The sequence below is a fragment of the Colossoma macropomum genome, unplaced genomic scaffold, assembly GCF_904425465.1.
Source record: "Colossoma macropomum unplaced genomic scaffold, Colossoma_macropomum, whole genome shotgun sequence".
Classification (NCBI taxonomy): domain Eukaryota; kingdom Metazoa; phylum Chordata; class Actinopteri; order Characiformes; family Serrasalmidae; genus Colossoma; species Colossoma macropomum.
This window is the reverse complement of record NW_023494801.1, coordinates 25,010,385-25,023,294: the sequence shown is the minus strand read 5'-3', so window position 1 is coordinate 25,023,294 and position 12,910 is coordinate 25,010,385. Positions and strand designations below refer to the sequence as shown.

General features: G+C 39.4%; 1 protein-coding gene across 1 annotated transcript; it reads left to right on the top strand.

Moving 5' to 3' along the window:
* Positions 1-2,324: 2,324 nt before the first annotated feature.
* Positions 2,325-12,292, top strand: clec19a (C-type lectin domain containing 19A). The gene is made up of 6 exons (XM_036589439.1): positions 2,325-2,337; positions 4,450-4,725; positions 5,948-6,125; positions 7,355-7,448; positions 11,237-11,369; positions 11,475-12,292. The coding sequence occupies exons 1-6, from the start codon at positions 2,325-2,327 to the stop codon at positions 11,549-11,551; spliced, it is 771 nt and encodes a 256-aa protein (XP_036445332.1). The 3' UTR covers positions 11,552-12,292.
* The last annotated feature ends 618 nt before the right edge of the window (positions 12,293-12,910 follow it).

Below are 12,910 nucleotides of genomic sequence, written 5' to 3'. Positions count from 1 at the left end.
TTAGTGAGATAATTAAGCCTTGACCACAGGTTAATAAGGCATGATCTCATTCCCGCACCTTACTAAGTCGTGGCCACAATTTAATTATCTTGTTCATACGCCTTACTAAATCATGGCAATGCGCTAGGATCTAGTTCCCATGCATTAATACGGACTGGGGGATATTCCAGTTATTCATTCATTTCATGAATGTTTTTATTTTACTTACACTCACATGCAGCCATAAAGCAAAGGCTTCCTCCTGATGCACCTCCCATGTAGGTCAAAGTACATGCATGTATTTGTACATCAACAGTGGCAGATCCTGTGATGAATTTTTGGGGTTCTTAGAGAATTCTTTTAGCATCTTACTCACCCTGATCTGCTCTCGGGTTTAGTGTGCTGGGTCGGCCTGGCCTGGGCAAGTTTGCAGTGTTTTTTTAGATGGTCTTCCAGACAGAGAAAGGATTAATTTCCAATGTTTTGGATATTTTCTCAAACGTGTGTAGATAAGCATCAACAACTTTCTGTCTGAAGGCCTCAGAGAACTCTTCTGATCTAGGCGTGATGATGCCACACCCACTCCAAAAACAAAGAGTGAATCAGACCAGATATCTGATGTTTAAATAAGACAGTTCCTCAAAGATGTTCTCCAGCAGTACGAGTACATCTGATTTCAGTCTGACACGCTTAAAGCAGTGAAATGTGTAGGGGTACACTTTTTTGACAAAAGAAAATTGCATTACTGTTTATTTCAATCATATAAAAGATGGGACGACACAAATGTTCATTCAAAGTGTCACTTGTTGAATTATATCAACATGGAGTGCATTTATGTGCATTTAATAGTCCAATAACTGCAGAAAATCAGATCTTGTCAGTAATCTAATCAATGTGCTTACATGCACTTGAGTAATCAGATAATGGGGAAACCCCAGGTCTACATGAGTTGGGCAGTAATCAGATTTCTGATTCAGCCAATAATTCTGATTCACTCAAACTTCATTCTGCGTTTTCTTTTTAAAAACATTGCACCACTTTACCTGAAAATATGAACATACATGATCTAGAAGATGAAGAATAGTTAAATCCTCCATTTCATCAAGCATGTAGTTGTTTTTAGCGTCGATCCAAAAGTGTTTTGCTGCATTTCCTGGCGACGCTGCTCACTTATTTTTGGTGCTGCCATCTGTTTTCGCGCATGCGCAGACGGAGAAATCCGAAAGAAATCAGAGTAAGAGTTCACATGCGCTGATAAATCTGATTAGTGAGCTAAAATCCAAATCAGATTCCTTAATCAGATTTCCAGACCTTACTCTGATCTAAGAAATCAAAGTATGCTGTTTACATGACCATTTGAATAATCAGATAACTGCATTATGATCAGATTATTGGGTGCATGTATGCGCACTCACTATTTAAATGAAGACTTGACTGTCTGTCGCTCCAATTATGTTGAAAAAGTCAAAAGTCATGGGGTGTACTTACTTCTTCACATGATTGTTTATAGCATTACTCGTATCTCCACTTTTGGACATGCAATCTTGGCATCAATTACCTAATGGTCAGTGGCTGTCCAGAATTCTGGTGAAATTCAGTCAGGAAAGAATCCTCTTTCAGATCCATTCTCAGATGTGTGTGCCAACTCTCTCTCTCTCTCTGTCTCTCTCTGTCTCTCTCTCTCTCTCTCTCTGACCCTCATTATGTCTGAGTTATTGACGATCGTCTGCTGATATGCACTTCTGGGATGTAATTATTGTGCGGTTTATTTGGAGAGGAGCAGCAGAGCAGCTGTCTGAAAATAGTAGACGTGTGCTTTCCATCAGTGAGTGGCTTCAGAATGACTCATGTCTCCGCGGCCTGTCCGTCGCTGTGTCAGACAGTGGCCCTCTCGGAGAGATAAGAGGGGTTCAGGGCCTTTAATAGCCCGGGACACTGCAGGCCTGGAGATAAAACTGACAAGCTATCGCTAACAAGACAGCATGGTGCAGAGCTGAAGGAGGCGAGAGGTGAGGGGCAGGTAAGAACCATCAGCATCTCACTGACATTCTGCTACACTGGGGACAGTTTCTGTTCAGAGAATGGAATTTATCATGGACATTTGGTGCGGATGTTAGTATACGGCATCTTGTTTTCCTTGCTGGAATTTTGTCGGTATAGGCTGTGTTTTGTTAACATAAAGTTTCGGTTTTTTAATTCATTTTTTTGGTTGTTTGTTTAATAAACATATTTCAGCACCCGTGTACACGTTCTCAGTGTGGCCCACATGTTTCACAGATATTTTAGGGAGGCTGGGTTCTCTCAGACAGGATCAGCGAGGTGGAATTCCTCAGTTTAAACGAGGAATGCAGGTCACAGGTCAGTCACACAAGCCACATTTTAAAGTTCCTTACAAGACAAAGGCGTCCGTTCAGGGCTTTGATCTAAAGGCTTAAAGCCGATGGTTGGTGCTCTTTAATGTCAGTAAATGTTTTTGGAATTAAATGTGTTACATCCCAAATTATTATCATAATTAATGCATGTAGTGTATATGGTATGTAAATTACTGAGTTTTATTCAAATCTATTATGTTTTGCCTGATTTATATTAAGGATTGGATCATTAAATATCTATCTATCTATCTGTCTATCTATCTATCTATCTATCTATCTATCTATCTATCTATCTATCACTGTCAGATAAACATAATGCATTTTTATTTATTTTTTGTTTGTTTTTTGGGGGTGTGTGAAAATGTAATGAATGGACCAATAGAAATGCTCCAGAACCACAGACAACCTGGTGCCTTCAGAGGTTTGCAAGATACGCACTAATACACCCTCATTCCATGACAGACCCTGGATTTTGAACTTTACGCTGGTAACAATCTAGATGGTCCTTTTCTTTCTTGATCCAGAGAACACAACATCTATTAATTCCATAAACAATCTGAAAAGTGGCCTCGTCAGACCACAATACACGTTTCCACTGAGCATCAGTCCATTTCAGATGAGCTCAAGCCCAGAGATGTCAGCAGCATTTCTGGATATTGACGACATATGGAATCTGTTTGCATTTGTAATCAGCCACGGACATTGTTTATAGACAGTGGTTGATATCCATCACGGAACTCAGTCTTTCGCCCTTTACACACTGTTTAACCCTTAAAATCCCAGGCTTATTGCACAATAAGGCTTATTATTCAGGAACTACAGGGTCTTCCCTGCAAACTAGTTAGGCTAGTTCGTAAGAAGTTTGTAATAAAACTTCAGGCCATTTATGGGGTTCACTGTGAAAAAAAACCCTGATGTATTTCTTAGCAAAGCAACAAACCTCAACCCATCCTCGTTCATAAAAGACTTGGCCTTTCCTGGATGCTCTAAACATTATTGCATCACTTGTTTAACATGTTTTTGAAAACTTCTCAACGGGCCTCGTTCACCAACCTTTCTTAAGAAAAACATTCTTTTTAAAACCCACTTTCGCAGTTTTCACTGAGATTCTGACCTTCACCAATGTGGTCTTATTTGGGATTTGTTCTTAAGTAAGAACCGAATCTACACACACTCAAGAACACAAAGGTGAGAACAATTCTGCAGTTTTAGAACACGTCATGAATCTGACGTAGACTTTTTCTTAGGACCTTTCTCAAGAGCACCTGTAAGAAAAAAATATAGATATTGGTGAATGAGGCCCAACGATCCGAGACATAAATCGCCCCTTTTCTGGAACGTGTTGCAGGCATCAACTTCAGAATGAATGTATTCTTATTAAACCAATTAAGGTTGATAAGGAAAAACATTACACATCTTCTCTATGTACTGGTTTTGTATAAATGCATGGCAAAGTGGATTAACAAGTTCACATACTGTCTCAATTTTGTGCCACTTTATTAAGTACACCTCCTATTATTTACACTTTTTGTCCAATTTATCAGCTCTACTTACCATAAAGGTGCACATCTTCTACAGATAACACACTTCTTTACATTTTAACAGACAATTACTGTTTATTTGCTCAATTTAACATACTGGGAAAAACACGCATAAAATGTGGCATGTCTAAAAAGTTATGGCAGTTTTTATATTTCATGTTTTTTTCCAATCTGTTAAACTCAAATAATAGAAATTGTGTTAATGTGTGTGTTTTGTATAAAAAACTGAAAAACAAAAAGGTTTTGTTTCGAATGTATGCATATCGCTGCTGTTGTAACAAAACCTTGTATCTCCATTTTGGTCATTTTGCAGTTTTTGACATAATTTGAATTTGAGTTTTTAAAGATTTTAGAGATACAAGGTTTTGTTCCGACAGCAGCGATATATATATATATATATATATATATATATATATATATAAATATATATATATATATATATATATATATATATATACACACACACACACACACACACACACATATATACATATATATATATATAGTACATGTTTCTCCTTCTTTCTATCGAGCTCTCTCGTTCTCCCTCTGGTCAGAGTTCTGGACGTGTGCGGGTGGGAAGAGTCTGGCAGAGGGACGGGGTTTTAGGAGACTCACCCACCCTCAATCTGTCCAACACTACACACACTTCACACACTCCTGCAGCACACACTCTCTCCGAAGGCCACGGACACACTCTAACACACAGCCTCCGCACTCTCTCTCTCTCTCTCTTCCTCTGAAAATGCTCTGTTGGGAATTGTGCTTGGCCTTGTTGTTCAGCAGCCTCCCAGCGTGGGCTCTTCCTTCAACCAACATCAAAATCACGCAAGGTGAGTGCCACACTGACCCACCACCAGCACGCACCGCACTCTTTATCAAACTGTACACCCGGTACGCACCCTCTCAGACTTCACAGAGTCTTACTGCACAACAGAAGAATCTTCATTCATTTTTATTAAGTATGTTTTCTTATTAAGCACAGAATTCTCATTAGGCTTTTTCATAGACCTGGATTTTACCTAGTCTTGGACGTTTCATTCCAGTGGTGATCCATTACTGGAAATTAGTTTTAGCCCTGGTTCAGGTTTAATTTACAAACTGTCCCATTGAGTGTGTTTTAAGTGTTTGAAGAACACAACCATTACTGTACAAACAGTTCACTGATTTATAAGTGATTGTAGCATGACTGAATGCAGAAAAATTGTGTGACCTCATTTTGGCAGAAAAGAATGAAAGACCATGTTCTCTTCTCTCATAGATAAATGAATAAAAGCAACTGCGGTTTAAGTGTTTCAGTTTTTTTGCCAGCAAAAATGTGAATTATTGAGATATTAAAATGTGATTCTTTGCTAATCACCGTCTTTAAAGATTTCTAGTGACATAGTTTGAGCGCTGAGCTGTCATAGCACGTCTTTTTTTCTTTTTTTTACAATTTCTTAGGATGTGCTTGAGGAAACACCCACCAGAACTGCTGCTGATTAGTTTCAGCTCAGTTAGCAAAACTCAAATCCCCCATAAAGCATGTGACCATCTATTTAAAACAAAGGCGCAGTGAAAAGAAACTCTTTGTCCTTAGTTTCTAAGTACATGTGAAATCTGTGTTTTTGAATGTAAATCCCAGGGTTCTGTGTGGTTCTCCTTGCTATAAGACCCTCTACAGCTCATGCTTTCCAAGACTGGAGCTGGAAGACTCTGCTCTAATAAAGAATTTGATTGATTGAAATATATACATTCATATGTTTAATAACACATGTACACTTACACAGACATAAACAATTGTATTAAATGAACAAAAAGATAAAACTGCTTTGACACTTAATCAGACATTATTCTGTCTGACGGTAATATTTGTAGAGTGATTTTAATCCGGTATGAATCTGAATTTTTAATTCGCACTATCTGTGGGGATTCAGGTAAGTTACACAGATACTCAATAGGCCAACCAAAGCTCACACACTACATTACACAACATCTTCTGATTAATCTAATCGAGCTCCAACAGTGCTGTGGTCCAGTTTTCTGCCAGTAACATTTTCCCTCCCTTCTCCTCAGCGCTGCCTCTGCAGCTGCCTGATCCTAGCCAGCCAGCGGCCTGTCCGCTCTTCTGGACAGAGTTTGAGGGCCACTGCTACCGATTCTTCCCCCTAAACCGCACGTGGGCTGAGGCTGATCTGTACTGCGCTGAGTTCTCCAACGGCCACAGATCAGCCAAACTCACTTCTATCCACAGGTAAAAATATCCATAACATTTCCCAAGCATACATTATGTAGAAAGTATACTAATATCAATGTACTACCAGTATACTTGTAAATGTACTATTTCAATACTTCTTACGACTATATTGGCCCATGATTTAGTTTCCTTTAAGTACTCTTTAGGTGTAAAAGTAGAAAACTTTGAGTACATCTCTACAGTTGAGTACAACTAGTGTACATCTATGTTTTATTTTGTACTGTAACTATGCTGTGAACCACACTACAAGTGAACTTATAGGTACTAGTTATATATTTCCAGCCTACTTTATAGTTCATGAAAGTATACTTTGAAGTGTACCGCAAGTAAACTTCACTGTTGTCAGAAGAAATATCAGCAAAATGATCATTTTACAGGAGAAGGAAAAAACTTACTTTACTTTTAATCTAAGTCAATGGAACCAGACTTTTTTCCAAGTAGTTTTGTTATATACATCTGTATCACTTTTTCATTCATGAAAGTTCACTTTATAAAGTATAATTATGGGTACAGGCCACAGGTGTGTGCAGAAGCATATACAAGTGTATGCCAAATAAAAAACCTTTCTGTATACTTGTCAAAATAAGCCAAGTATACTTCAGTATAACTTTGTTTGGTACATAAAAAGCAAACTTAAGGGAATACTCTCTTATTTGTAGTTTAAAAGATGTATACTGATAGCACACTTGAATAAACTAGAGAAGGCTAACCGGCTGGTGTTTGTTTAGTGCCAAAATCCAAGTGTACACAAGCTCTTCCTAGTAATGAAAGTAATGAAAAGTAATGAAAGCTTATTATATCAACATTGTGCAAACCGCATGACTAAATCATCACAGCAACAATTGTTATCTATTAAAATGGGCACAAGTACAGACAAAATTAAGGCTTTACTACTGTTTTTATCCATGTAACACAGTTTTGTTTTTATAATAAATAACAGTGTGTTATACAGTGTCTGAAACCACATTAGCAACTCTATTAGAGATAAACAACTGAAGGAAAGTGTGATAACTAGCACATTTTGCACTAATCGGTCAGGTATGAGCTTCTTTATATCTTCATTCTTGTGTGTTAGCTACATTAGCCTCCTATCACTAGTCTAAAACAAAAGAAGCAAACCTAGGACACCAATCATGACTTGCCTGGCTGACTACATTGAGGAAAAGGGGGAAAACAATCCCTTCCAAACTCTTCACTCATATGAGTCGTCTTCTCTTTTGGCACAGCTGGGAGGAGAATGTGTTTGTTTATGATCTGGTGAACAGCCGTGTCCCGGGGATACCGACAGATATTTGGATCGGCCTGCATGACAGGAGACAGGTAAAGATCAACTGAAGCCTCCTCTGCTGCGCTAAATTTGTGGAATACTGAACTTTTACCCAGGCAGCAATGTGGTTTCAAGATGCAAAGAATTGCTGGAAAAGTCGAAAAGGTTGGTATAGTGTAGTGCAGAGGTCGGCAACCCAAATGTTAAGAAGAGCTATTTTGTCAAGTTTTAAACAAAAGTCTAACCATCTTGGGAGCCACAACATTTCACGTCCATTTTACTGAAGTAACATGTCGCCATCTTGGCTGTAAATATGTCTCAGTATGTGCTGATGTTCTAGTAAAGGCTAAAAAATATAATAGAAACGAAAACACACTGTACTTTGCTCTGCTGTAAGGTTTAGCTTAACTATAGCTGCTTTTCTCGCATCTCCGGCAGGAAACTTTAGAATAGTTGAATTAGAAAAGTAGAACAGTTTCTTGTAAAATGTCTCTCAACGTTTGACTTTTTACGAAGCTAAAGTCAGTTTAATTTGCCAGTTTCCTGTTTGAATTTTCCAGTTTCAGCTTAAATGGTGCCTGAGGTGCCAGAATGCAACTAACTATGTAGCTAATTGCTGCACCATTTAAGGTGGAATGTGAAAATTCGAACAAGAAGCTGGCGAGCGAGAAACTGACTTCAGCTTTGTGACTTGTTGCAGATTAAACATATCATAAAACCAGCTGAGAGCTTATAAATGCAAATAAGTCCATTAGTCTCCAAATTATCGATGTTCGTCTTAAATCTTTCTCTTTGCCTATGTGTTAGCTACCAGCTACTAGAGATCGTTGTCTGCGTTGCTATGGTGACCAGCAGTCTGTGCGCCAACCTTCAGGGTTAAGCAGTTCTACATTAACTCCAGCATTTAAGACCATTTATTGTTAAACTGTGTTGAACGACCAGCAGAGTTTAATTTTACTGTGAAGGAGGATTATTTTATTTTTACCAACAAATCTGATTCTGCTGTGTTGCCGCAACAGGGCAGTCAAATAGCCTTGAGTTGCCGAACCCTGGTGTAGTGGGTAACCCCTCTGCCTTCTACGCTGTAGACTGGGATTCAATCCCCTACCTTGGCAAGCGCCCTATACTATACCAATAAGAGTCCTTGGGCAAGACTCCTAACACTACCTTCACCTACCTGTGTAAAATGATCAAACTGTAAGTTGCTCTGCAAAACAGTGTCTACCAAATGCCATAAATGTAAATAAATTGTAACAAAAAAAATCTGCATGCATGAATCACAATCTTCAAGGATTTATTTCCTTTATGATCTTTGAAGACTGTGATCCATGAGTGCAGACTCTTTTTATGACTCTTGGAATTTTATCTGAAGCTGATGCACCAGCGATAACTACAATGACACTGTTGTAGTCCAGCAATTGGTCTCACTTTTTGGCCAAGTTTGAGCTTGACAAAGTGTGTAAGGGTCTGCAAGAAGGCTCTTAGACTGCCCTTAATTGAAGTGGCTCCTTAACTTCCCTCAAATTCCTTCACAACTGCTTAAATAACAATATAAAATAAAGGATCTTAAATAAATAATAATATAACAATAAATCTTAAAATAAATTCTTAAATAAAAAACAATAACAAATCTGACACAAATAAGAAATGTAATTCCAGATTTACAGTTAGCCATAAAATCCGCTAACGGCTCCCCGCTGAACCAAGTGTAACAGATAGCTTAGGCTTCTTATAAAAGCCGAGTCTAGCCTATAAAACCTCTCAGTGGAAACCCCATGAAACAGATATATGGATTCTAGCTACGTTTAATCAGTTACGCATGCTGGTGGAAAATAAACAAACCGGATTCCTGTTGCAGCTTTGGTGGGTCATGGCGCGGGCCTACGTGGCTAATTTACAGCCTAGGGCCTTAACCAGGCCTCTGATCTGCTTGTAGAACCTGCAAGTGAATTTCCTCCAGCGGTCAAGTAAATTGAAACCTCAGTAAGACCTGTGAACTGAGACCATTCGTCTGCAAGGCCTCCGTGCTGCCATGTGTTAGTTCTGTGTGATGTCCTGTTGCCATGCTGTGGTATTTTTGCTCTGTGCATGTCTGGGTGGCTCTGCTAACCCTGGATACCCCTCTAAGTCCACCCAGGAGATCGGAAGGGCCAGAACAGTAGAAGTGATAGCTTTGCCACTGTGGACGTACCTGCAGGCAGTGATGGGTATTAATGATTGTGTGTAATATAGATTAGGTAATCGGATTACAAAAATTAGGTACTAATAATGTAAGTAGGATATTTTTGAAAATTATAATCAGATTTATAGTTACTTCATTTAAAAATTGCTATATTAAAGATGACCTTTGTGATTGGGCAGCATCAATTGATTAATTGCTAATTTACGGCACGTGCACATAAACCTCATATTAGCAGTCACTATGATTAAATTATGCGGGATTTTGAAAGAATGAAGAAACAGTGAGGGGATACTGGGGCTTTATCTTCAGATGGTTCAAACTGTGAACAAACATTATGCAATGGTCAGCATTTGGCCAATAAATCTGAAGAGATGTTGTCATCCTATAGTCGGCTTGGCCACATCAGGGTCCTAATTTTGCTGTATGAACATTTTGACTCCAAACGTAGCCTAATCCTCTGAATTACGAGGTTGTTCAAGAGCTGCAATGTGTTACAACATGCAAGCTAACAATGCTGCACACTCAATTGACACCCTAATAAAGGCAACCTCACCAGAATACAGGACACATTCCCATTTTTGTTCACCACAGGACGCGACAGCAGTGAATTTTGAAGACATCATTCATTTTTCACCATAGAGAAGTCTGAAAGTAATTACATTAGGTTACACATTTTTAAGCAGTGTAAGATGCTACTGGTAACATTTTTAGTCATGTAATTAGTAATCAGTACCAGATCACACTCTTAAAAAATGAAGGTTACCAAAAAGTTGTTAGCTTGGACGTACAGTTCTAGGAAAACTTTATTTGGTATAGAATAGGGTTCAGCAACATGGGGCTCCACCATTTAAGGTGGAACGGGAAAATTCAAACAAGAAGACGAATGTTGAGAGACAACGAGAAACAAGAAACTGTTCTAGGTTTGTGCAAAAGATTCCTGCCAGAGATGCAAGAAAAGTGGCTATATCTGAGATAAAGCTTAAAGCAGAGCAAAGTAAATCTGTGTTTTCATTTATATTTTTATCCTATACTAGTTAATCAGCACATACTGAGACATATTTACAGCAAGATGGTTAAACAGACATAAAATGTTGTGGCTCCCAAGGTGTTTTGATTTTTACTGAAAGGACAAAATGGATCTTCTTAACATTTGGGTTGCGAATCCCTGATATGAGACCTTTATATTATGTTGACTCTCAAAAGGTTTCTTCACGGTCTCATCTTATTTACAAAAAATGGTCTTTAAAGAAAATATCCATTGAAAGCTTCTTCAGGGAACCATGGCTGTGGTTCTGAGGCTTCTCCAGAGGGTCAATATTGTTGCTCTATATGTATTTTGAGTAAATGTAGGCCGTCTTGGGGGGAGGGTCCTGTGATCAACCTGGAGATCCAACTCGCCTGGCTCTAATGTTCAGATGCTCCTGACAGCCTTTATTACTTGAATCAGGTGGCTTAGATTAATCTGTGCAGTGGATGTCCAGGACCAGGACTGGGCACCCTGTTCTATGTCATCACTCCAAAGAACCCATTTTTTCCAAAGAAACCAAAAGACTCAAACAGGACAGGTGACTCTTTAGAAACACTGTCCATGTGGTCGCCTGGAGTTGGAAACCACTTGATGGCACTTATAATAATAACCTACCCAACTATCGTATGCAGGAGGGCACTCTGGAGTGGACAGATGGGTCACCGTATGAGTACAGCTACTGGGACGGAAACCAGCCAGATGACGGCATTCATCGCATCCCCGAGGAGGAGGACTGCGTGGAGATCTGGTACCGACAGAACAGTGGTGAGTCAGCCAAATCCCTCTCAAGCAAACTCTCTCATTACAAAACCAAGCAAATGTCTTGACAAACTGGAGCGTTCTCATCCTTCTGTTCCTTATCCTTCACAGCGCTGAGGTCCTGGAATGACAACAGTTGCGACAAGGCCTTCCCGTTTGTCTGCAAGATCCCCACGCTGGATAACTAGGCTCCTGCCGGCAGTTTGCTTGTTTTGTTTGCGTCTTTGCGTGACATCCTGTCGCATCCAAGTCACAGAAAACTGGTTCTTCTCTCATCTCTGTCGCCGCGACCACTGGGATCTCTCCAGTTACCCTTTCCCCTCCACTCTTCACACGCTGCCAAGGTCCCATGTCCATCTGGGCCTCGTTTATACCAGTGACTCACGATACACACACACACACCCTCCCTGCAAACTTGCTTTTGGAAATACAGCTTCGTTTCTTTCTCCTGGAGCTGTTGGATGATTATCCACACTGATGTTGGTGTTGTTTTGCATGTTGTGAGGGATTAAAGCAGTCAGTTCTCATTAAAAAGGCAGAGCGAGGCGCTCAGCTGGCCTCGCCACACTAGGGCAGTGCCACTGGACACCTAAGACGTGGACTATGTGTGTTTTTTCAAGCTGGGGATCTGAAGTCCCCACCCACAACCAGCTGGCTGCTCCAACACTGGCAACATGATTCGCTTGTATTCAAATAGAGCGTAACTGCTGTGGAACCCTTGCATTTTTATAAAACAACTGAAATGTTTTCCGAGCTATCCATTGTTTTCTAAGTCATCTGGGACATTCCTGTCTTCAATGGCCAAAAAAACAAATATGCACAATTTTCCCCTTCATGTAGAGAACCAGCCAAGACCTATTTGGTGTCAGGTGTTTGCTTATTTACACTGTTAGAAATAAAGGTTCTGTGCAGGTACATTTTTCATTCATCAAGATACAAACAATGTAAATGTTCCCTCAAAGGTACAACAGTGGTTTTAGGTCCAGTTAACCTTAAATAAGTTTTTTCCAGGTGAAAAGTTCGTATTTGTACCTTTTCATATCCTAATGTTTTAAAACAGAATATTAATATAAAAAGCCTGGAGACGAGACGGGGTGAGTGGAGTCAGTACTACTTAGAATATAATATAATTTCAATGAATTATGGTATAGTTATGTTCCCTAACTAAAGGTACTGAGATGTACCCTTGAGGGTCCCACCTCAGTGACAAGAGGGGAACTGCCCCAGAGACATTTTAGTACCTTTATTTCTGAGAGTGTAGTTTTACACCAGACATGGATGTAGCTAACAAGTACTGGAAGTTAATATTTCAACAATTAGCATCCTGCTAACTGCATGGCTAATTGATCACATACTTGTCAAGTGTCATGCTGTTGTAATCTCAAGTGACTTTGTTATTGTCGCTGTCACAACTTTACAGGAGACATTCATGTACAGTACTTTATGAAAGTCACCCTTCATTTATTATATGTATAATATCTATTTTTCAGTATTTACTGTGTCCACTCTTAACTATTATTACAGCTTCCAGTCTTTTCAGAAGACCC

What these genes read in the sequence shown, in the direction of transcription:
- clec19a (XM_036589439.1), top strand. An exon ending in CAACATCAAAATCACGCAAG is followed by an intron (nt 4,726 to 5,947) that starts GTGAGTGCCACA and finishes CCTTCTCCTCAG; the next exon opens with CGCTGCCTCTGCAGCTGCCT. An exon ending in AAACTCACTTCTATCCACAG is followed by an intron (nt 6,126 to 7,354) that starts GTAAAAATATCC and finishes CTTTTGGCACAG; the next exon opens with CTGGGAGGAGAATGTGTTTG.